This window comes from Pelodiscus sinensis, chromosome 5 (assembly GCF_049634645.1).
Source record: "Pelodiscus sinensis isolate JC-2024 chromosome 5, ASM4963464v1, whole genome shotgun sequence".
In the NCBI taxonomy this organism is placed as follows: domain Eukaryota; kingdom Metazoa; phylum Chordata; order Testudines; family Trionychidae; genus Pelodiscus; species Pelodiscus sinensis.
Window position 1 is genome coordinate 129,045,615 of NC_134715.1, and position 25,972 is coordinate 129,071,586.

The following is a 25,972-nucleotide window of genomic DNA, read 5'->3' on the forward strand; positions in this document are numbered from 1 at the left end:
AAATAACTTGACAACACCTTCAAAGGGAAGTGATAAGAGCTGAAAAATTCTTTCAAAATTTCCATGTTTTTCTGGAAAAAAAATAAAATCAAGACATCTAGCTCATTTACAGCTGTCAGTTATCATTTCCCGGTTTATAAGAGAGACTGACAAGCAGACCCACCAACCCAGTCTCCCACATCTAAAGAGCTGTGCTCTAATATTCAGTATTCAATATTTCCACACCTAGGATATGCGAACACGAGACTGAGAAAGGGCACCAGTCTCGATCCCTAGTCTTTTTCTTTTGGTCACTTGTTACAAGCCGACTTACCCTTACTTCTCAGACCTATGTCTCTCGCACTGTGGGACAGGGGGTCTGAGCAGCGCCTTTGGTAAGCATCCACCAGCTTTAATGCTTCTTGCTAGTTTTAGCCTAGTGCAGGGGACACAGGATTTCTAGCAGCTTTTTTGACCAACAGAACAGAACCACCCCCACCCCACCCCACGCACAGCTGCTTCATGCATTTCTATGGTATAAACTCAACCAGGATCCAACCTGAGGACAGATCCAAACTGCAAAGTGGCCGAGAGATGAGAGGCGTCTGAGGGACAATGCAGCAGAGATGGGTTTTTTTGGGGAAAAAACTAGAGTAAAGCAGTTTTGTCTATTTCATCAGCTCACCTTTATTTTTCTTTCATGTCACTAAGCACGACAGCCACTGTGTGAAAAGCACGGACTCAGGACTAGACAGGGAGATGCCCACAGTGGAATCAACCCGCCTAGAGATGTAGTCCACATTATAGTTCTAAGATCGGTCATTAACTACTTAGTTTAGTGGCTGTTTTTAGCGATGCCTGCCTTGCTCCGAAAGATTTAGGGAACACGAGGGCTAACAGTGAAACTGTTCTGAGGAGTCTGTGGGAGGAAAGTGAAATTAAACTTCTGGAAAAAAAGACACACATACACACAAAATACAGTTATGTTGTTTATTTCAGCCTGATCTCAGATCTATTGCTCTCATGCGAAGGTGCAGGGGAGAGAACAGACGGCTACCTCCCTTCAAGGATGGGTGGGGAGCGTGGGGAAACCCCAGCACTAAGGAAGTTTAGTAACTGTTGCTGCTTGCCCTGGTGGTGGTGGTGTTTTTTCCCCCCCTTCTGAAGCAGATGCATCTTACTTTTCTCCCACCTCAGCATTGCCCAATGTCTGGGCTCTCTAAAAATGTGAAGAATTTTCTCTCAGCCTTTCCCATCCTTCTTATGAAGTATTAAAAAGCCCTTCCACCTCAAAGCAAGTCTCTCAACCCCCAGTATGAACTTACACTCCCTTGACACTCCATCTAAACACTGGGCAAAATCCACCCTTGCTCACGTTGCACCAGTCCCACACGGGGTCTCTTGCTGTGTCTCCGCGAGGACACACTAAACTCTTTGCTAGGCAGGGAGCTAGCGACTTCAGGGAGTTTCCTCCAACAGCTCCAAAGTCTCAGCCTTGTGCAGAACCTTTCTGCTAGGGCTCTGGAGTGTTCTGCAATGGTTTTTCCCCTCAAACACTTACTGTTTTTACCTGGATTTGCTCTGCACAGATGAGGTTTGCCTCTAACAGGCCTGTGAAAGGCTGTGCAGATCTGTTGTGCTATAGAAATCATCCCATGCAGAACATGCCAGGAGAATCATGGCCCCACAAGCATTCTATTGTATAGGATTGATTAGCTTCACGGGAATGGTAACAGAGAAGTAAGGCAGCAAGAGGGATATCTTTCAGTAAAGCAAACAAACCACACCTCTTCCTTTCATCGCTAGGTCCTTATTCAGCAAAGCATTTATACTGAAATGAAGCCACAAGCCAACACGATCAAGTGTTTGAAGCACTGGACTACGATTTGGTAGACCTGGGTTCAATTCCTGCCTCTGATCTGCTAAGAGACATCAAACAAACCATGTCACCCTGCCTCAGTTTCCCCAACTGTAAAACAAGAATATGTTACTGATCTCATTTGTAAAGCACCAAGATCTATGGATGAAAAGAACTAGGTATTACCAATCTTCATCCTGTCTTATCACTCTGATGGTACAGAATTTGCAAGATGGAAGAGAGAAGTTGAAATTTGGGGGAAAGGGAGAGGTTTAGACGCTCAGAGCATTTTTATTTAGATACCAAAATATACTATTAAAAGTAACTTTAGACTTCAATAGGAAGCACTACTTAGGAGTCAGGCAAACCCCACAGAAATATTTTTGAAACCCAAGTAGAGTTCCTCTGTATGTCACATTTTCACGGCTTATGCACAGCACCGATTGTTTTTAAACTCGCTCAACCTCTATAAATGGGAAATGCTCAAAAGGAATTTTGTTCAACTTTTCCAAATAATTTACCTTAGTGCCATCCAAGTCTGGGACATTTTCAGACATTATGAAAACAGCCACAAACTGAAACTGCATTGCAATCTTAGCTAGTGAGCATCCAAGAGAGAGAGAGAGAGTGTGTGTGTGTGTGTGTGTGTGTGTGTGAGTGTGAGTGAGTGAGTGAGTGTGTGTGTCTGACAAAATGAAGCAAAGTTTAAGTGGTTTCCAGATATCACTACACAGGATAAAGATACAGACTAAAACTTTCAAAGGCAGTGCTTAAAAATTAGGTTTTTAAATACCAATTAGGCAAGTAAGTCTAAGTGGCCCGATTTTCAGAAGCACAGAGCAGCCAAAAACTCCAGTGAGTCAGTGGGAACAGCTGCAAATGAGGGTGGTAGTGGAAATCAGGCCATTTTTATTTAGGTGCGGAAATATGACATTAGAAGTCTAACTTTAGGCACCCAGAAATTTTGACTACAGCCTTGTCTGTGCAAGATGGGCATGGTTAATGATTTACAGCTCCAACATTAACGCCCCAATGCTGCAGTGGCACATTTTTAATTACACAATTAAAAGTAGCTCAGTGGAAGAGGGGCAAATATGGGTTCCTTTTTATATTACAGCAAGCCAGGTTTCATGCAACACACATCCTGTCCCAGTAGAATACTTTGTTACAGGACAGGCACGGGGTTACATCAATTACACAGATTGTATGCAATATTTCAAAGTAGATTTGTTGTGCTATAGGGAGCGAAAGATACAAAATCCCTGTGCACAGAAACATAAGCTCTTTGTACTAAAGCTTTGCAGATTGCTCAAAGGGTGCTGTTTTGCAACATCAGAGGAAGTTCGTTCTCATTGATAAGGTGTCGGTTGGTAAACCATTTCACCACCAAAAAACTCCAAGAGTAGAAAGGGAAATCCCCAGGGTAAGGCACCGCTGAAGCCAATACCAATCATAAAGGAGTTTCTCCACATATGCAGCCAATCAGGTCATCAGAACGCTGGAAAGGAAACTTATAAAATTTAAAAATATATTTGCTAGTTTGCAACACTGCAGCCGAGGGACAACCACATTTCATTTTTTTTTATATAAATACATTTAAAATAGCACCAATGATCTCATTTTCTCATAAAGTTTGAGATTTTAGTGCCCATGATTCTTGCAAAAGAGTAGTTTCCATTTACAGCTAAACTTTATGCAATGCTGTGAAGAAGACTGGACAGCATTTATCCACCTGCTTAGAAAAGGAAGCCAGAGCGATTCTAGGATTTCATTGACAATCTTAAGGACAATGTTCATTAAACTGCTGATCATCTCATCTGAAGAAGTGGATTTTGCCCAGGAAAGCTCAATATATATATATAGTATGTTAGTCTCTAAGGTGCCACTGGACTCTGGAGGGAGTTTGCTGGACGTGGGGAAGTCAGGTTTCTGGCTGTCCTAGGGCTCTCCTTCTGGCTGCTGGCCTCTGGTCATAGTAGTGTGTTAACAGATAGGATGAGATTTAAGGAAACACTTGGTTACAGATGCTTTTCAAAGTAAATCCAATTATTGGATGTTTTAAATTGTAACTGGGCATTTTATCTATAGTAACCCAATCAAGAATCACCCTAAACTTTTGACAAATTTTCCATCTGTCTGGATCACTGGAGAGAATCTAGCGGTTTGTTTTGGGTGTAACCAGCTTCTCCAGGCAAACAGAAAAACCCAGCATTCGCTACAGGAAGTAAATGTCAACTCCTGTGGAAAGGAAACCTCTTTTGGCAGCTCTCTACAAGATACACACAAAAAGAAAGACATTCTAATGGTAACTCAGAGTTTTACTGCTCATCTGTAAGATAGCAGTCTTTAAATAACTTCTCTTGCATATATAGATCATGGTGCTCCTATGGCATGGACAGTCTCCATGTGAAAAAATAGTGGCCTTCTCAGAACTTACATTACACAAAACAGTTATTGGGATATTTTGTACATAGTGCTTTTTCACATCCATGACACTGCTATTTCCCTTCATAACTGCTCCAAAACATCTTAGAAATCAGAAAGAAGAGAAACACAAAAACCCTAGGGCTGCGTCTAGACTGGCATGATTTTGCGCAAATACTTTTAACGGAAAAGTTTTTCCCTTAAAAGTATTTGCGCAACAGGGCGTCTATACTGGCATGTGCTTTTGTGCAAAAGCATCCGTGCCAGTGTAGACGCTCTCTTGCACAAGAAAGCTCCGATGGCCATTTTAGCCATCGGGCTTTCTTGCGCAAGAAATTAACATGGCTGTCTACACTGGCCCTCTTGCGCAAGAGGACTTATCCCTGAGTGGGAGTCGGAGTATTTGTGCAAGAACCACTTATTTTGTACATTACAAAGTCAGTGTTCTTGCGCAAATACTCGCAGCCAGTGAAGACAGGCGGTCGCTCTTGCGCAAAATCATGCCAGTCTAGACGCAGCCAAGGAGTAAATGGCTGAGCTACCTTGAAATGCAGGAGTTACTGGATGAATCTGAGACAAGGATCAGAATATTAGAAAGACTCAACACAATCTCTTAGCCAAACTCTTAATACCGAATTCTGAATTCACTATGTTTTGGGGATGATGATTCTGCAACAAAAGCATCGGTATCAAACAAAACCCAGAGCTGGAGATACAAAGCTCTGTAACCGGCTTCCCTCCCATGTTACATTAATCGCTGATCAATCTCTGGTTGCATAAATCTTTCATAAATTTGCCTTTCCATCATCTAATGGAAGCAGGTGGTTAGGAATGGTGCGCATGCCGCCCACAAAATCTGGTTCCAGGCATTATGTTTCTGGAAAGCAATTTAAGGTTTTTTGTCTTTTTCAAATAAAAGGAATGCATGTAAGGCACATTCTAGCGTGGGTGGTCTGCAAACAGCATCGCCTCTCCTGGCCCTTGTGAAAGAAAGGAGTCAGCCAGATTAATACTTGGATATAATAGGCCAAGTCTGTAAGATGACTTGAAAGTGAGAGTGTTGTGCATAGAATGTCTCTTTCTGTTAGCACAACACGTGCACTGGGGTGTACAGATACCCAATTTTTAAACTCCCTTTTATTCTCCCTGTAAAAGGGTAGACCCGTTCCTTTAAGGGCCAGTAGCCTGGCCAATTATCAGACTTAACTGTGAAAGGAGTCGTCAATTACAAAGGCAAGCAATCGGGTACCTTGAGGGAGCACTGTGGGAAGAGACCGTTTCCTGCAGCAATCTCTCGGGGACGTGGGGACCTCAGGCAGTATACCCTAGGCACCACTGCTGGGCAGAAAGACCCATCTGGAAGTTTTGTTTGCCTTGTGAGAGTCCATGGCCATCTGGACAGTAAGTGGAGCTCAGAACCAAGAGCTGAAGACCAACTTGGTGTGAGTGATAAATTCCTCAGGCTGGTGAGGAAGCCAGCAACTTGCAATCGCCTATACTACCAGGTTAAACACCTGTTACTGTGACCCTCCTTGTACATGCTACTCTGTCCCCTAGCTGAATCACGAGCTTTTGATTACAGGTCTAGTCCTCAGGGAAAAAGGGCAGGGCACTAGAATGGTCCCATTTCCTGTTGGAGATTCAAAGAAGAGTTAACAGGAAGAGTAGTGATTATAACAGAAGTCCAGCTCAACTCAAGAACTACATATGGCCAGAGTAGCTGGACTTGTGGATGAGTCTGGAGCATTTGATGCTTACTTGACTACCGTATTCTTGCTCATAAAATGAAATTCATTTGCTTATAAACGGTGGGTGTGTTTTGTAAGACGGTAAGATGCTCTGATACAACAGCCTAGTGGGTAGACCTGTTGTCCCCATTAAAGTTACAAGACTATTGAAGGAACGAAAGGATCTACTAAGATACTGTTGCAAATAATACACATCTAAAACCATAATAGTTAGATTTAGGCTGGGGTTTGCAGGAGCCTGAGTGTCTTTATTCATCTTCCTTTCCCCCAGTCTTGCAAAGCTGTCATAGAAAACACACCAGCCCATGCGCAAACATTTTCTCCCTCCCACTTGACCATGAACAGTGACAATGAAAAAGTAATAACATTTGTGCAAATTCACTTGACCATAATAAAGGTACTCATTTGGGGATAGGGAAGTTAAGTTGCAGATAATCAGCTGATCGACTTGTGGATGGAATTTTCATCGACTACTCCATTAGTCAATTGGGGGGGGGGGGGGCGCACGCGGGGAGGAGAGAGAGAAGAGCGCGTTCGCTATCCCGGCTCCGCCTTTTAAATGTTATAAGAGCTGCGTGGCTCTTACGACACTTAAAAGGCAAAGGTGCGGTGCGGGGTTAAACCTAGACTTATCGGGTGGTCGACTGGTCTTTTACATCCCTAATTTGGGATAGAGTAAATTTTGCAGAGACAGCTTTGATCTTTTCCCTCTAATGCAGCAACATCATGGTGGAAAGTTCTACACATACCTACTACTCAGCACGGGCTGAGTAGACTCTACGCAGCTTTCATGCTGCTTCCAGTTCAAGTCACTGATACTGGGAGTGAAGGAAACCATCACTTTGCAAAATACCCTTTGCCACCCTCTCTGCCCTTCCTGAGGAAGCTTGTGCTCCGGCAGCTTGCACATATTGAGCAAATAGCTTTCCTGGGAAGAAAGCCACTGGCTGTGGTGGTTGTGTTTGATGACCGATTTTGAAATCAGAAGGTTTTGTTTAACACAGGAATTGCCATATTGCATCAGACGAGAGCTCTGTCTAGTCCAGCATCGTGTCTCCATCAGTGACCAGTACCAGCTGCTTCCAAGGAAGGTGCAAGAAACTGCGGAGTGGGGGATTATGGAGCAACTTGCTCACAGGGAATGTTCGTTCCTGAGCCCCATGAGGCAGAGCTGGAACACAAGGTTTTATATCCCCTTCCAAAACACTTTTGTTTTGGCTTTTTTTTTTACAAATCCCTGCTCACCCTTGCTGCTCTGGATAACACTTTCACCATTCATAAAAAACTAACAGCCCAGACGCTTTCCACTGATGTACTAGCTTGTCGGAACAGCTGGGACGTGAGGGAGAAATTTTTCAATGGGTGACCCAGAAACATTTTGTTTCTGCAGAAAAATGAGAGCATGTTAGGCATCTTCTGTTGGTTTCCTTCTGTAAAGTGTGTCTTCTCAAGCATGCTTACAATACTTCCTACGCGCTGTTCTGTGCATTCACCTCCAAATGTGAAAAGGCCACGGGTCTCATCTTTTCGGATATCAGCAGACACAATCCCTATTTGGAATAACTAAAACAAACCCACTTAATGCAAGCAGGCAGACACAAATCAGCATCCTCATTCCCGTATGCCAGGCGATTCACCCAGAGGGTATTCAGGCTTCATTGGTAGGTGTGACTGCAATGAGCATTGCTACATGACGTCTGACAGCGACTCACCCCTGCCTGCATCCCCCAAAGCTTCTGTACAGCTTGCTCATGTGCCCAAGAGAATATGAAGCTGCTTCTTCCCCGCTAGCTGTCTCCAGAGTGGTTCTTGCTGCTCAGAGAAATCTAGGATGAACAGCTTGGCCTTCCAGTCTCCTAGCTGAAGGGACACTTTCCCAGAGGCTCTGAGGTATGCCCAGTACCTGCTTTTCTTAACCTTTCTTGCTACGCACACCAACATTCATTTTTAAAGATTTCCAAAGTAAGTTTTCACATTGCGATGGCCCCAGAAAGCACTACAGCAGCCTAGTACAGTGTTTCTCAATCTTTTTTTTTTATAAAGTACCCCTTTAAAAATATATATATATGTGTGTGTGTGTATGTATGTATGTTCCCCCTTTAAAAAAATTATAAGTACCTTAGTACCTACAGTTTTCAGACACACAAAATGTGTGCGCGCCATTGCAATACATTTGTTTAAACAACTTAATCGTAGCTGGGTAGGCGATGAAATTTTTGGGTGTAAAAAGTACAAAAATAATAAAGCGCTGTAAAACTTAACAAAAAAATTCAGTTTTCTCCAAATTTCAGTTGTGCTGACGTACACCCCACCCCCCCAGACTTCTCTTGGGTACCCCTAAGAAACTCGTACCACTGGTTGAGAAACACTGCTCTAGCACGCCGGCTTTGATGAGTCTTTCACTTTATACATGACTGTTTTAAAGTTACAGTGAAAGCTGGGCTCAGAAGGCTTTTGATAACCAGCCCCCTCCCATAGGAAACCAGTCGGAAATATCTTCCCAAAGCTCCCACTACGATTGGACAGGGCTTCTTAAAGTAACTCTCCTAAAAACCAAGCTGTTTTTGATGGTCCCTTGGGTGACTAAATCAGCATTCATGTCACAGCAAATCAACCAAACAACTCTTCAATGGCAAAGTTCTAACACAAAGGGAGTCAGTGTGGAGTAACAGACAGCCAACTGGACTAGGAGCCAATAGATGAGCATTCTAGCCACTGACCAGCTGTGAGAGTATGGGGTTTAGTCACTTCCCCTTTGCCTTGTCTACATAGACAAACAGGGGCTGTCTCTGTCTGTCAAACTTTTAACACAACAGGATCCTGCTCTTGGTTGGTATCTCTAGGCACTATCATACAAATAATAACGGAACAAAACAAAACAAAAAACCCATCAAAGGCTTGTCTGATAAAGCCGGCAAAATTTCCTTTAAAATTTCCATCTGCAAACACAATCATGTCCCACCTGTCTTTCTTCTTCAAGGCGTATTCTCTCCTCTTCTTTCTGCCTTTCCTCTTCTCTCTTTGACTCGAGTTTTTTCCGTTCCTCACGCTCTGCTTCTTCAGCCTAAAAATAATTTTTAAAAAGCCATAGATTATTCTCTCTCAATCTCTGGTTTCATACTTCACAAAGCATCAGTTCTCTCTTACCAGTTTCCTGGACTCTTGTATCCAGAAATACATAACTGATTTTTTTTTTGAAAGAAGGTCTTCTAGTTTATCATCAGAGTTTTCTGTTTGTTTAGAATTTTAGTATTTCCACTAAGTTTATAAATTATCCTTATGGTGATTTAAAATATCAGTTTCCTTTGTCAAAGTTTTCATCTCCACTGAATGCACATATTAGCTGATTCTTGTAGCTTTGCTACTGTATACTGTGACAACCATTTACTTTTCCCTACACTTTAAATCCAAAAAACCGAAACTTTGCAATCATAAAAACATTAGTTTTAAATCTACCTTGAATTTTGTTCTTATTAATCTGAATGGCATCCTCTAAATTTACAATGAAATCACATTTAAATTATTTTACAGTTCAAATGGATAAATTGCTCTCCTAGATAAAGAATGGAAATCTTATTGTTAAGGAAGACTAAATTTAACTTAAAAATACAAGATGATCCCTCTCCTCCAAAATAACCAACCACTAGAGCCAATACCTCAAATTATTCCAAGGGTGGGGGGAGGGCGGGGGGAAGAGAAATCACAGGGCATCCCTGCTATATGTCCAAGATACGTTCCAAAAAATGTGGCTTTATAGCAAAATGATGTCAAGCGGGGAATATTCTTCCCCCAGTTCACTTTCATGAACTGGTCTTTTTTTTGTGTGCGATGCAAAAGTGGGAATAGGAGGACTTATAACACAACAGTTCCTACAACAATTAATGATGTTCACGAAGAGCCGACACATGCCAGGGCGACGTATAGCGAGGATGTCCTGTAATGGATGATTCAGACTATCATTTTAGAACATCTTGATACTGATTTTTTTTAAAATTATTTCCCTCCTTTCTCCCCACCGAAAAAATAATTAATTAATTTGTTGTTTTTAAAGTCAATAGCCAGGAGATGCATCCTCACTGAGGAAGTGCCACCTGGAATAGTGTCATTTTAACTCAAAACAGCTGACCGGTTATCTGTGTGGAAAAAGAAAATCAGCTTGTTTTCAAATGGACCAAAGGATCTTTCTGCCTCCCTCTGCCACCCTTTATTTAACTCTGATTTTCAACCTTTTCTCATTTTCAGACTGCTAAAAAAATTCAATTGGAGGTGGAAACCACTTTGGAAATCCTAGCAGTCTGAAAATCACTGATCTACTGATCTGATTTTGCTCCAATCCTGCATAAGAAGTCAAGCACAGAAAGTAAACCCCAAAATGATTGTGAGCAAATGAAGGCAGAATCGGAATGGAAGTCTATCCCTAATCATGCAGTGTTTGCTACCATGCATGCTATCTATAGTGCTTATTACCACAGCAAGCCTACGTAAATGTAATCCTTGTAAAATCCAGGCACCACTTTATTTCTTAACACAGGGCTTATGTGGGGCTGTGTGTGGATCCAGTGCAGAGGTCAGTTTCAGCCCAACAGACTTAATTACTACATTCACTCAGGTACTGTGGGGACTTCTCTGTTACACAAAAGTCTGTTGTAGTTACATCAAGCTTTTGCAAACCATGCTCCAGGTTACAGAGACTGCAGGCCAATAAAGTAGAACAGGAAAAAGAAATTAATGTATAAAAACTTGAATCACCCACTAATGTGCTTTAGGAAGATCTGCTGCTGCTGATTAACAGCTGGGAGTCCAGGGGCAACTAAACACGTGCAACTGAAAATGCCAGAGTGGTTAAGCTGGTAATTCAATATGCAGAACTAGAGCTTAGGAAACGGAAGATATTCATAGCACAGGGATGTCTGTTTTCTAGGGTTTTTGCTCTCTGCTGAATTCTGGCCTAGGGACTGAATGCTCAGCTCCCAGAAACGTCAACGGGCTTTGCAAAGAGAGAGCTTGCCTAGGTCACCAAATTCTCATCCACTCCCCCAGGAGTGAACAGAGAAAGTCTGTGCATGGAGAACCAGCACAGCAGGTGGTTAGAGAGGGGACTTCCCCCCTGTAGGTGAACATGGAGCACTGCATAGACATTCCCTCAATCATACTGCAAACTTGAGGTGGCAGCAAGGGCAAGCCCTAAGCTCCTTTTTGGTCGGTTTTGGAAACAGCCCGCTAGCCCTCAAATATCCTTGTGCAGTGCTGCAGGGATAGGCACCACGGTGGGGGTCTGGACACGTCCGTACACTCTGAAGCAGGTCTGGGGGCCGGGATGCTTCTGCACAGCGACATTAATCAAATTTCAGTGGGGGTGTATGTTTAAGGGGCTGTGTGACTCAGGTTGTACAATAAACAATCACAACTATCAGCTGCTCTTCCAGAGGCCCAGACGATTGGATGGGGAGGGTACGCCCCCAAAGCAAAATGTTCCCCACACACACACTTTTGATGACATTCCCAGCTGTTGTGACCAAACTCCTCCTGCCTCCTATAGGTCAGCTATCACCTGCCCTTTGCTTTGTGCTTTAGGTATAGTACCAAACACTCACCTCTCGCTGGGCTTTTCTGGCTTGTTTCTCTTCTAGCTTCCTCTGTTTCTTTGCTCCAATTTTCCCAGACAACTGAAATTCTGCAGCTTCATCTCCATCCTCTTCTTCTGCAACAATGCATTAGAGACAAAGAACATTTAGAGCTCTCACAGCTGGATTCCCTGCTTCTGAAGAGAGATGAGAAGACAGCCAAATGTCTGACAAGATTCAATAAAAAAAAGAAAGAAGGCATTCACAAGGGGCTGCCAAAGCCACAAAACCGATTTTACAAGGCAGGCAAACGTATGGTGAAGTCAGAGGTAAACTATACTGGAGCCTTTGAAGAAAAGCTGTACAGCATCAACATCCTGCTTTCCACAGTGAAATGTAATTTTCATTACATCTCTACAAAGTCATGCGTTATACGCACTTACTTTTACAATTTAACATCCGGCTGTAGGGATTTTGTTATCCTGGTACCTTCAAGCCTATTGCAACATATGATCTCAATATTTTTTTTTTAAAAAAGGGGGCATTTAGAGAAGGTTTAGTAATTTACACTGTGATGCTGCCCACCATTCCCCATGTCTGATGTTTAAAAGAAAACATATAAAACCCTCCAAGGACTATACAATGCATATCATGTGCTTGATCTTTAATAGCCTGCCTGCACAGTGAAGTCACAGCAATTGCACAAACAAAAATGACCTTCTAAAACAAACCTGGCAATTTGCAATTGTTTCTGCACTCGTGGAACATGAGAACAATGTGCAAGTTAGAGATGCAATTGGAGATGCATTTTTACAATACCTAAATATTTGCTGATCAAGTAATCAATGAGCTTCGGTCTTTGCACGAGGCTGCTCTCTCCCCAGAAAATATTCTGTCCCCTCGTTTCTTTGCAGGCCACATGTTTGATCTTATTACTCATTCGCCTGCCTAACCTGGGACCCAATCTTGCAACACAGGAGTAGATTGACCCCGATGTTCAAGGAGAGTTATTGGGATTCTGCATGGCGTAAAGCAGGGGTGGGAAAAAGACCCTCAGTAGGCCGGATCTGGTCCACGAGACAGTTCCAGGTCCCACCCCCGAATGGACATGCCCAACCTGTGGCATGTGCCCCGCGGGGGAAAGGAACTCAGTCCCACCCCTCCTGCCCCCGCGCAGCCACTGGAGAGGAGGCAGCAGTGGGGCTGAGGCTCCTCAGCGGCGCCTCGACCATGGGGTCCTGGGCCAGCCCCGGCGGTGCCGCAGCCATGGCCACGCATCCCCAGGCCGTCCTGGAAGCTGGAGGTGCTGTGGCCCAGGACCGTCCCCGCAGGCACCGCTACCGTGGCCAGGCTGCCCAGGGCCGGCCCTGGAGGTGCCGTTGCTATGTCCAAACAGTCTGGGACCAGCCCCAGACCATGTGGCCACGGTGTCTCCTGCCTCTAGGGCTGGAAGGGGAGAGGGTATATAGAATCTCACAACTTTGAGGACCCAACTCATGATTTTGGAATGCTTGGAATATGCCAGTCACTACAATGAACTGTGATGGGTTTGGTTACGGTGCGTTTTTACGAAAGACCCTTTTGCACGTGGAATTTAAATCGTGGTCTGACAGAGCCCACTTCAGTTGACCTTTAGGGCGTGGGGCAAAGCCCAGATTTACCTCAGGCATTTGCCAGAGGGTGTGATTAGGTGGCTGTGGGATCAGGTACCGTCATTGGTAGGTTTAGGTTTTGAATGCGTAACCCGAGGCCTGTTTGACAAACTGAAACACACACAAATACAGACAGTAGCTGCCTTCCGTACTAGAATTGTTCTCCAACTATTCCACTGCTTACTCACTCTGGAAGGAAATAAACACAAGGTAGACTTCTCAGACCAGTCTTCAGGAGGAGTGAAATCATACTAGTCCAGTGGTCACCAACCAGTAGCTGAGGATCTACTGGTAGATCTTGGAGTCTCTGACAGGTGATCTTAACTGGTTTGGCTGGGAGGCTGTGAAGTGCTGGCACTTCAGCTGCCCCAGCCTGCATTGCACTGCTGCTCCTGCCCAGAGCTGCCCCAGAGAGCCTCTGCTCGTTGTGGGAGACAGAGGCAGGGAGGCACTGACGTCACTCTGTCCCCCTCTTCTATTCCCCATCTTCACAGAGTGAGGATGGCGGGGCCTCGGCGAAGGGGAGGGACGTTGGTGAAGGGGCGTGGCAGAGGTATTTGGGTTTGAGAGAGATCCTGGACTGACTTAAATTCAAAGTGACCTTGTGCTTAAAAAGGTTGGAGACCATTGTCCTAGCCAGAGGTTCAGTAGGGTTTCCCCCCACTGCTTCTCCTATGCAGGCTCAGAAAGCACAAGACTCGCTCACATTTTACATAGCCACAGCTTCTGAAATTTTACTAAGTGAAAATAATTCAACTCTGTGACATGTGGAAATATCAAAGGTAGCAACACATCCCCAGAAATGCTGCATGGAGTTACACCCTTCCCGTTCACAGTTAGAGTCAGCACATATACGACTGGCACTTTCCAGGAGCGAAGAATAAAACAGAACCTGCCCTGTAAAGCTTAGGCTATGCCTACTGGGAAGGACTGGCAACAAGTGCTGTCGACACGCGAAAGTGAAAACTGATCACACCAGTTTTTCTGCCTCCCACTGAGGACATTTCTGGGCCACATGGCTAGCGCCCCTGTTGACAGAACAAAACAGAGTGGGTAGGCAGAACTGATCCCTGCGCTTCTTGGGAATCCCTCCTATCTCTGTGAGTTCTCAGTGCTGAGGAATGTCAGAGCAGCACAACCATATCTCCAGGCCACCCCCGCAGCAGCAGAACAGGAGCATTTACTCTATTGCTTTACTCTGTTCCCCAAAGGTGGCAGCTCACTGAATTGGTTAGATACTTCCTGGAGCTCTGAAAGGAGAAGAGTGCATGCCCGCAGGGCAGCAGAGATCACAAAACACTGAGCAGAGCCATCAGGGTAGGCATTGTGGGATACCGGCAGAAGTCAGTTCTCATGACAAAAACAAACACCACAGTCTACACTGGTTCTGTGTCAACAATAAAGAGAGGGGAAAAGACAGAAGTCTTTTGCAGGGATGAAATTTGTGTCGTCAAAAGTGGGTATTTTTCCCAGACAAAAATGTTGCGTTGTAGTGTAGACTGAGGATGTTAAGGACTAGTCAACTATCCAATAAGCAAATGCTTATCGGATAGTACAGCTGACTGACTGATTTCCCCCCCCCTTGCTGCCTCTCTGATAGAGGCAGCAAAGAGGGGTGGGTAGAGGGGGTACTTCAAACCAGCAGTGCTGCAGGGAGGCCGTAAGGCAGTGCTGCTCAGCTGATCCCGGGATTAGCTGTGTGAAGCTGCCGCTTTCAAACGCCAAGGTGGCATTCAAAGTGGCAACACCGCACAACTAAGTCTGGAATCAGCTGTGCAGTGCTGCCCCTTTGAACAGCAGTGTCACGTGGAGCCCGAGGTAAGCCTGGGACTCCCCAGCTGATCCCGGGTGTCCATGTGGCATTTCCATAGAACCCAGGATCAGCTGGTGAGTCCCCAGCTTACCCTGGGTTCTCGGGAAATGCTGCATAGAACCTCTACTCAGCTGGAGAATCCCCCACTGACCCTGAGGTCCATGAGGGCACCTCCACTGGGGACTCTTGTAGATTTCAAAACTGGCATCTGCGTGCAGCCCAAAGTTAAGCGGGACTTCCTGTTGGTCCCGGGCTGCACGTGGAGTTCCGCATTCCTCCTTTGAAATGTACAAGAGCCTCACGTTTCAAAGGAGGAATGCGGAAGTGCCTATCGACTAGTCGATGGAAATTCCATCGACTACTCAACTATTAAATTAACTGATATTTAACATCCTTAGTGTTAAACCAGCTCTCACTGGTTTGTCGCCAAAAGGTGTTTTTTAGCGACAAAACCTACCAGCGTAGCCAAGGCCTTAGAGTTATCGGAGCAGCATTTCTTATTGATTCCTCGGGGCTTGTCTGCATGTGGGAGATTTGCACCAGTGCTGGCTCTCAGTCTAGCAATGCTCTTTCAACGCTTGTTGGGGACTGACCTCTGACCATTAACATTTTCCTCCCCCTCTCCCCCACCCAGTATGAAGCGTCTGATGGGATCCCACAAGACCCACTTCCTCAAGACATCAGCGCGTTTCCTTGAATGTGCAGTTGCTAGAAATGCACCACATCTCCCTTTAGACTGTGTTCGGCTCATGATTCAGCAAAGCGCTTCAAATTAACAAGATACCCAAGTACATGCTTACCAGGACTTAAGTACACGCAGAAGTGCTTTGCCGAGTTACTGCTTTCATTATTTAAGCTGACGAATAATTAACCCAAATGCAGAACAGACATTAAATGCAGCATGGCATTTGAGCTGTCACGCAGTTATTACCACTGTAGCTTAAACACTCCATGCAGACCTATTCAGCCACGCACAGACAATGAAAGGTGTATGTGTGCCGGGGGACAGAGGTTACTGCTGATGTAGGAGTCATAGTTTTGAGCTTCCCCAGGTGAACATGCAAAACTTTAAGACTGTTTCCTGATTGTTTTTGGCTTGGAGTTGTGTGGGTTTTGTTTTCTTTTTGCATTTAACCTACACCAACTGTAGATAATGCTGCTTCCCTGCCAATAACCTTATCATTATAAAGTCATCAGCATTCAGATGCATTTTTTTGTATTTCTTTTTAGCGATGTAAAATTGTGATTATTGAGCTAATCGAATAATTGGTGCAATTTGTATAGACTATTCGATTAGTCAATAAGGATGTTTCCGCCTCTCCAAGGCTGTTGCTACACTTCAAAGGAGAAAGCACTGCGGGGAGGATGGGATCAGTGGGGGACTCAAGCAGTCCCCCCCGGCCCTGTGTTCCCTGTGGCATTTCAAAGCAGCAGCACCACAGAGCCCAAGGTCTCCACGTGGCACTGCTGCTTTGAAACGCTGCGTGGAGCCCGGGGTCTGGCCCTAGGCTCTATGCAGCACTGCGGCTTTGAAGCACCCCCTAGTCTTCTCCCCCTGCTTTGCCCCCCGCTGTCACTTTCTCATGGGAGGGGGGAGCAACTAGTCATTCACATCCCTATTCTTTTAACAAATTCCTTTTGCTGCTGGGCTCTGGTTCTGTAGATCAGGGATCAAATGCAATTTACACTGGTGAAACAGCAGTAAGTCTGCTGAAGTAAACTGTTTTACACCAGTAAAACCTGAAGCAGAATTCAGCGCCACAGGCTCATTTCTGTCAGCTCTTTGCGCCGTGGTCTTTTTATTATGTATTTGTCTAGTGCCTAGCACAATGGGACCCTGGTCCAGGGCACGGGCTCCCCAAACTACTGCAATATAAAATGATAATGAACCCAAAGCAACTAAGGTAATTGGCTTCTGAAATCCACCCAACCCTGCTTACATCAGAATCTGTTACATGTGGCCACTTATGGGGACAAACCAAGCCACCATATGGAAAGGCGTGGGTAATAAGATGAATAACATTACAGTCATGCAAGCAGCTTCTTTTTGTAAGTGAAAAGATTTATCAGTGATCCATTTTAGGACTCAAACAAGACAGTGGCCTATTAATCTGCAGCCATGAAACCAGCCTACATGCATGACAATCAAGTGCAATACGTAAAGGGCATATACTTCTTAAAGGAGCCATCGAACCACTTGAAATTCCTTTTCTGAATAAGGGCAACTGAGAAACAAGACAAACTAGCTTCCTTCACTCAGGTCTGCGCTGGAAATGTCTCAAGGGCAAAGATGGTCAGTGCTAAACCATACCACGTGGTTTACTGATGTAAAGGAAATCGAGGTTGCTATAAAAATGCGGCAGATATATTGATAACACTAATATCAGCTATGATATCTATTTCAAGAGGATAACAAATCCAGGTCACAACGTATACCATTTACCGGCGGTGTGCTAATGAAGAATTTGGTAGTCATGGAAAGCACAGCACAAAGTTTAACTGTGCATTGAAGAAGTTTTACAGTATTTTATTTCTCTTAACCTAGAAGCATAGGACAAGGGCTACATGCATTAACAGAACTAACAGTACAGACTGAACCTCTCTGGTCCGGAAACATCTGGAGTCCGAAATGATTTTAGTTAGCTGGATGTCCACTTTTCATGGGTGCAGCCATGAAGATCCCATAAAGTTTGTGGACATCAGTCCTGGCTCTCAGCGTTCTGTGCTGTTATTTAGCTCTGATTTACCCCTAAACATCCTCTAACAGCCCTGGAAGCAGTGGAAGTGTTGGTAATTCTGCTAGACAGTATTTACCTCCTGTGGGATGGAAAATTCTCTGGTTCAGAACCAGTCAGGCCCCATGGATGCTGGATTGAAGAGGTTCAACCTGTAACCTATCTCACATGACTTTGTGAAGCATCATTAACGTTTATGGAACAATGTATGTATCCTGGGATGCATGGCACTATTGTGAATAAGCGAGGTGTATTCCTTACTTAGTAGTTAAGGAGACTCAGTAGTGACAGATGGCAGAACAAGGAGCAATGGTCTCAAGTTGCAGTGGGAGAGGTCTGCAATGGATATTAGGAAAAACTATTTCCCGAGGAGGGTGGGGAAGCACTGGGATGAGTTCCCTAGGGAGGTGGTGGAGTCTCCATCCCTAGAGGTTTTTAAGCCCTGGCTGGGATGATTGAATTGGGTTGGTCCTGCTTTAGGCAAGGGGCTGGACTCAATAACTCCTGAGGTCTTTTCCAGCCCTGGGATTCTAGGACTCAGATTCCAAGGCCAGAAAAGACCACTGTGGCCATCTAGCGTGATCTCCTACATTACACAGGCCAGAGACCTACCCCCAAACAATCCTACCACAAATCTTTCAGAAAAACATCCAAAGTTGATTTTAAAATGGTCAGCGAGTCACTACAGGCTGATCTTGCAAGTAAAACAGTACAGAACATCCCAGTTTAATGACAATCAATTCCATCATCCTAGGAAGGTGTAGATAGGATGCTCTATTTAATGAAAAGTATCAAACAATAATGGATTTAAAATAAATGAGGAGCGCGGCATTAGTCAAGGTGAATTTTATGTAGGCACTGTTTCAGATGTCAAAATTACGAACAGATGCAGATTTAAAATGCTACACATATGAGCCTTATGGTCAGCAAATTGATTTAAAAAAACCAACAATCTGTTGTCGTTTCTGTGCTCTTCCTGTAGCAGTTAGCAACTACGCAGCTACACAGTCCAGCAAGCTATAGGTATCTGATGCCTCCTGGGAGAAGCAGACCATTCTGAGTTCCAGGTCTCAGGAGGTAAATAAAAGGAACCACATTTCAACTACGATGTTTTAATCTGCAATGTTTAAATTGGGACAACTATGTCTCTGTATTTTGAAAGCGAGATTGTACGGGGTTCGCTGGGATGCCTGGCTGTGCCAGCACTTCTCTGGGGGCTCTCCTAGTTTTTGCAGGGTTGATTCCAGGTGGGGGGCACAGAGATAAGCCTTCCAGGCAGATCCCAATGCAAACTGAGTTTTGCCTTCCTTAGTCTGCAGACACAGAAACAATAGCACAGAGAGGAGACCTCAGACTTCCCAAAATGCTGATGTGGTTTTCCATGAATGGGGGCTAGGGCACTGGAGTGAGCCATGCTGTGAACCTTGGGAGAGATATTTCACCTCTCTCACCTGTTTCCCCTCTTTAGATTATCATCTTTTTGGGGAACAGAGCTTCTCACTACATGTCTGCACCACATCTAGCACAATAGGGCTCAGCTTTCATTTAAGGTGCCTGTCTCACAATTAAAAGGAAGCAATTACTCTCCAGATGGGCAGAGAGTCTTGTGGCATAGACAAGAATGATCGTCTTAGTGCTGTGATACTCAAAGGGTCCCGCCCCACCGTGCAAGGCGCTGTATGGTTTTAGGTGCATTCGTGGGGGATATGGCTATAGTACTAGGAATCAAGGCCTCCTAAAGGTTGAGTAAACACCTAGGAAGCCTGATATTTTTCTACACTTACCAAAGGAAAATGAAAGTGTCCAGGAGGTTAAATACTTCACTGCTGAGCATTTTAGCAGTGACACCTCACTACTCTGAGTGGCAGCCTGGTCCTTGAAATGGGTCTTCAATCCCAATCTCATGTCTGAAGGAAAGCTTTCAGCAAAGCCATTAAATGCTAAAAACCAGACTCCGCCGGAGCCATCAGCTCCAAGCTCTGGTGACTCCTTTGCTGGCTCAACCTTTCACTGCCACCTCCACCTGAATCAACTGAATAGGCTTAAGAGCTGGTTTCAGTCAAAGCCATTCCTGAGCCATGCACACACACTTTCATGGAAACCCTGAGCCTTGCAAACTCATACACTTACAGGACATCCCTCCCTCACCCTTTCTGAAGCACAGAAAGGCTCAGTGACTGGCCCAACTTTACACAGGAAGTCTATAGCTGAGCATGGAATCAAACTTCGGTCTCCCAAACTCTAGACTAGTGCCTTAGCCATGGGGCCATCCTTCCTTTCTACCCTACTACACCCCAAACTTACTACCGAACATTCAGTATCTGTCTGTAAGTGTATTCATTATCCTCACTGTTGTAATTCTGGCCCAGGAAGGTACCCTGGAGTTGCTCATCTTGTTGTGTTATGCTCAACAGGCTACAAGTACCCCCGAGAGAGCTCTGTCATCTGTTTGTCCTGCGCCACGTGGATCTTGGCAATTAGTATTGTTAGTTGCTGCAGCAGCAGCACCAGTGTGGTGTGAAGGATTGGCAGCTGTTGATCAAAGACTACTTTCTAAGTCAATTGAGCTCAGAGGGTTCACTCATTTTGAGAATCACTCTGTCACAAGTCTGCCCAAACATTTGGACCCGAGCAGGTTATTAATAGACATGGTTACTCTCATAAGAGACGACCTTCTTTGAGTAATCAACTAACCACTGAAAAATTTACTCAGCAGGCAGACGCGGCGTGGGACGCTTGGCTAACAGGCCTGCCGCAGCCCACACGGGACCCTTGAATAAAGAGCCTGCCTACACACCGGGGTCAAGGTTCTGTGGGGAAGCTGTCGGCATTAGACATTTCAAACCTGTTTTCTGGGCCAATCTGCAAGTCCTTCAGATGTCCTGCCCCACCCCAACCGCAGGAAGAAGCTGCCACAAGAAAGATTTCATGTTGATTTAACTCCACTTGCTAAGGGTGAGTATTTTACATCCCCCCCCCAATAATTTCCCATCTTTCTTTCTATTAACTATTCCTCCTCACCCACTCACAATATCTAGAGAACAGTTCCATTAAATAAAATTAAGCCTTTATCTAACTTATTTCAATAGCTACTTATAAGCACCTGCATAGATTAAAATATGAATTCAACAGGCTAGGCACAAGAACCAAGCAACGACAACTAGAAGCCGTCAAAAAGAATCCTCTTTCTAGCACTGTATGGTAAATTGGAGAAGGTTCAGAGACGAACCACAAGAACAATTAAAGGATTAGAAATTGTGCCTTGCAGTAAAATTCCAAGGAGCCCAATCTCCTTTGCTTAGCACAGAGAAGGTTATGGGGTGACTCGATCACAAATCACTATGTACTTACACAGGAAACAGATATTGGCTAATGGGCTCTAGGAGAGAGAGATTATAGCATGATCCAACAGCTGGCAAAGCAGGACAAATTTAGCCTTAACAACAGAGACTGTAATGAATCATTGGAAAAAATCCTGGTGAACTGTCACTGGCAATTTTTAAATCAAGATTATCTTACAAAACAAATTCTTTAGTTCAAACAGGAGTTATTTCAGTGAAGTTCCCTGGGTTATGTTATACAGAAGTCAGACCAGATGATCAAAGATCATTTCCATGTCAATCCTTTCCTTTATTCTACAGTGGAACATTTCACTCTTGAAGTGATAAAGCAACTCAGTAGAGTCACCAAAGTACAGGGTCATTCTTCTTCCCTTGAAAGTGTCTTATTCTAGCAAAGACATTTAATTTTAAAATAAAAAAACTCCACTTTCTTCCCCGCTAATGTGTAAGCAACGATTACACAAGGCCCAAATCTCAGGTGTGCTAGGGTACTTTTTGTACCAGTCTCCTAGGACAAATCAGATACTGTCCTCAGAAGGATCCTCTGATACTTGCAATGACTCCCATGTCAATGCACTCTCAGTTCTCAACATAAGGAAGTACTGGGGGAAAGGGAACTTTGACAGCTGGTGTAGATCAGAGTTAGGTCTGCTTTAATCTGCAACAGGAACCAGGCCCACGTAGAACTAGTCCCAAGACCAGTGGGTCTGTGCATAAAGCTCAGCTCACCCAGATCTGAGCATCTGTTCATAAGTCCAAAACAGAAAACAGACAGATGAGCACACAGCTACTGACGTCTGGAGGCCTGAACAGCCCTGCAACTCATCTAAAGGCAGCTTGCTAAAGAAAGCAGCAAGTCCAGCCACTGTATGATTTTCAATGCCTGTGTTCTCTCCAGGAAGCATTAGCACCATGCGCCAGTGCTCAGATACACACCCACAGCACAAGACAGAGGCGAGAAAAGGGACCACACTGGAAAAAAAGGACTTATCTTAATTTGATACAGACTGTAGAAAGAAGTAATGAGAGAGGCCAATTTAAAGAGGGAACTTCACATTGGGGTGAGCCACAAAAGAGTTTAGAAGGGCTGAGGACATGGCTGCTTCCACTGCTGAAGTGCAAACTAACATAAACAGCTGTGCTTTGAAAGCTTTGCATTGGACTCCTCTGAAGGCGGCCTGAATGGCCCAAGCGTCAGGCATCAAAAGTCTTGTAGATTTCATTGTCTTTCAACTGTGCCAGCACATGAAAAGAAACAGTTCAGACCTTGCCCAACTCCCACATGTGACACAGCTAAATATAATTCAGTCACCCATAGCTGCACTGGCTGCGTAGAGCTAGCTGTGTGTGGGGTAGCAAAAAGGGAATTTGGTTAGAAAAAGCCAGCAATTAGCACGCACAGGCAACAAAAGGTGTTACTTACAGGCATTTTCCTGACCACAGTGAGGTAACAAGGTTATTATCTAAAGATGTAAAACGAAATTATGGGGCCCAGTCCACCCTGACCTACGACTACACCACATGCTCTAGTCCATGGTGGTACAATCTCAAGCGAGGGAGGCTCTGCCCGCATCAGTACTGGAACTGGTGATTTAGTAGGTTGTGTTCTTTCCCCTAAGACAGCATTAACCCCACGCTTTGTCTGCTGGGGCAGCAATCTTCATAACAGCCATAACAGCTAAGGCACCAAATCAGTTTGTATCATAAGATCCCTTGGCACTTTTTAATAGAGCAGAGCTGTCAAGCAGCCACATTTTAACTTGGTTACCTACGTTCTGCCTCTCTCCTAATTTCTCCTTGTTTCCAATTGGGGGTAGGGGGAGGGAAAGAGGGATTTTCATTCTTCTCCTAGAAGCAGTGTGACCTTGCTGGCACAGAACAGTGGCCACAATCCATCACAGAAGCAGCTGCACCTCCATGATGGGCAAATGACCTCTAGTGAGAGGAGATCGAACACACTGGAGGAAGTGCTGTGTAAATGTACTTTCATATCATTAGGACAGCACGGCCGGTCGGGTTCTGCAGTCTCCATTCAGAACAGCTGGCCAGCATATTCTAAGAGGCTTATCGTGTACCTAGGCCAAACCAAGCCCACCTGCTAGCCCAATCTGTTTTTAAAAGTGGAGCTGAATCAGAAGTTACCTTCCATCCCCTCTTCTGCCTGCTGCGCTCTCCTCTGGGCGAGCATCCTGCTGCCCATGTTCCGTCGGCGTCTGGGCATCCCCTCTCCCCGCTCTTCGACGTGAGGCCGAGGCCGCGCCACTGCGGTTGCCACATTTCGCTGGTGCTCCTCGTCGGCTGGAAGGGGGACATTTTAAAGGAGAGGTTTGATATTGAGCTACTGCAGCTATCCCTTTGCAAGGGTGAAAGGAGCGAGCTGACGGGCAATTAGTGATACACGAGTGGTCTGGATGGCTTGCAGCCGTAAGACCGAGTAAAGTCATTTCCTCTCCCCCCCCCCCCCCCCCAGTTATTAAGATGCTGTTTCTCTTCTGCCTCTTGTCCGACATTCAAGAAGGGTGGCCAGAAGGAGCAGCAGAAGTCACCATAAGCAAATTCCACCTCTGGATGTAAAATCCCATTTAATTGGCTCACTGGTTTAAGAGGGTGCATGGGGGTTGCTCCAGCCCAGCTGGAGGCTCTCCCGCCCCTTCCTCCCCCCTCCCCGTTGCTGGCCTGGAAATGCCACCTCCCTCCTGTTGCCACAGGCAGGTGCTGCACTGGCCAGGACGCTGGAGCAGTGTGACTTTCTGTGACTGATCAGGGTGCAGCAAAGGCAGGGGCTGCTCCAGCATCCCAGGCAGAGATGACCTGCCTGTGGGGTGCCCAGGCACTGCAGCAGTCCCTTGCTCGTGGCAGGCAGGGAGCTGCTCCAGCCCCACCAGTTAAACCATTTAAACCTTCACATTCCTAGAATCAACATGATTCAGATATGCAGGAGTCAAGCACACAGTGAGCATTTGGAAAACACCACCCTTAATCTCCCTGGGTTAAAGGCACTTGGGATCCGAGGGGGATTTTCAAAAGCACCTAAGGCATCTAACGCCCATTGATCCCACTCGACATCCTGCACCTTGAGGTACGTAGGTGCCTAGCTTCCACTGAAATTAATTTCAATCAATGGACGAAAGGAGTCTGAATATCTTGGAGTATCTGGACCCTTAAGCACCTTTAAAAACCGGCCTTCTGGTCTCAGTTCTCCACCAGTAAAACAGGGACGAGTCTTATCCATCTTATTTATTTAGAGTCTAGTCTCTTCAAGCAGGGACAGTCTCCTGCGGGGAAGAGGTGGGTGTCTAGCACAATGGCCCTCCAATGCTGATTGTGGTCTCTTGGTACTACTGTTATTAGAGAGGAAGGGGACATAAAAAGTCTATGGACAGGCCCTTGAAATACTGTTATGAACCTGAAATACTGTTATGACCATGTAGGTGAAGAGGCTTTGTCATTTGATTATGGTCCCATGGCTCTTAGAAATGTCCTTAAAAAAGGGGGGGAGGACCGTTTTTGCTGTATTTACTTTTTTCAGTCCAATATGAGATTGATTTTTACACACACACACTCGTCATATGTGGTAAGAAAACTGGTTCCGTCATATCTGAATTAGCAGAACGTGGGACCCAAAAGTGTCTTTCTTCCTTTCGGAGAATTCAGATTTTGGGGGGGTATTTTTGCACTTCAGCTATTCAGACCTGACGTTATCAGGACTGTTGAAACCTGTGACCGTGTGTGTATTTTCCACAGAGTAATGCATGTATTGCTGCTCTTGGAACAAAACTTCATCAACAAGGACGGACGACAGAACACAACTGGTGCATGCCAGAGTGTCTCATTTTCCTATCCTGACTTGAGCATGGTTATCCCCAGCATATAGGACTATGGAAGAGGGAGCTGGTGGATAGGATTGCCAGATACTTTCACAAAAAATTCCGAACATGACAGGGAAAAAAATTAGTTGGGGGGGGGGGGGGGGGGGGGGGCGGGAAGTATTTTACATGTCCAGTATTTTCTGGGTTTTTTTTTTTAAACCAGACAGGGCCCACAATTACCCGTGATCCACCAGTCTTGGTGAAAACTGGACACTTGGCAACCCTACTGGTGGATCACAGTTCACAAGAGACAAGTTACCTAAATCATGTTTCGCACACATGTACGACAATGCTTGAGTCTAGCTACCTACTCAAAGGGTACAAAGCATGGCTGAAGAGTACTAACAGCGTGGGACAGCTTTCTCCAACCCCCCCACAACTTTCCTGTCCTCTGACCCGATTTGCCAAGTATCTACTGCATCAAATTTATACTTTGTCAACAACGTAATTCCACCCCTATCTCCTCATCCAGTCACACATCTCATCCGGTCTCTGCTGCTGCTCCAACCATGCCACTCTCCATGCCTCTATGATCCACCTGTCCCCCAAGCAGGTCCATGACTTTTTACCAGCTGCCACCTATATGAGGTACTCGATCCTGGAACACCTGGAGTGCTTTGGCCCAGCACAACACTTAAGCACATGGTTTGCTCTGGCGCATGGATGGCCTCACCGAAATCTTAACTTTCAACATGCAAGGGGATTGCTCACTTTAAAAAAAGTTAAGCATGTGTGTAAGCGCATCGCTAGTGTGGGGCGCTCGGCTCTACTATGTCAATACCCCTTCTCTGGGATCCTTTCCTGACACTTCTGTTGTGGTATTGACCGTAAGGGAAAACAATGCACGACCACATCCTTGAGGAAGTCACAGCCGTATGCACAAGTGGAAAGCCTCATTCTCCTCACCCAGGTGTGAATAACTTAAATTGCTTTACTGGGACAGTTGTTTGCACTGTCATGCACAGCGCTGAAACTTTCCTCGCTCAGGG

At 45.2% G+C, this 25,972-nt stretch overlaps 1 protein-coding gene across 1 annotated transcript in view; it reads right to left on the reverse strand.

Moving 5' to 3' along the window:
• DDRGK1 (DDRGK domain containing 1) overlaps window positions 1-25,972 on the reverse strand; it is a 54,982-nt gene that overhangs the window by 17,672 nt on the left and 11,338 nt on the right. Inside the window, exons 2-4 of the mRNA XM_075931006.1 lie at window positions 23,257-23,412; window positions 11,604-11,710; window positions 8,972-9,073 (exon numbers count right to left, since the gene is read on the reverse strand). Coding sequence (XP_075787121.1) covers window positions 8,972-9,073; window positions 11,604-11,710; window positions 23,257-23,412 — 365 coding nt within the window. The remainder of the gene's footprint in view (window positions 1-8,971; window positions 9,074-11,603; window positions 11,711-23,256; window positions 23,413-25,972) is intronic.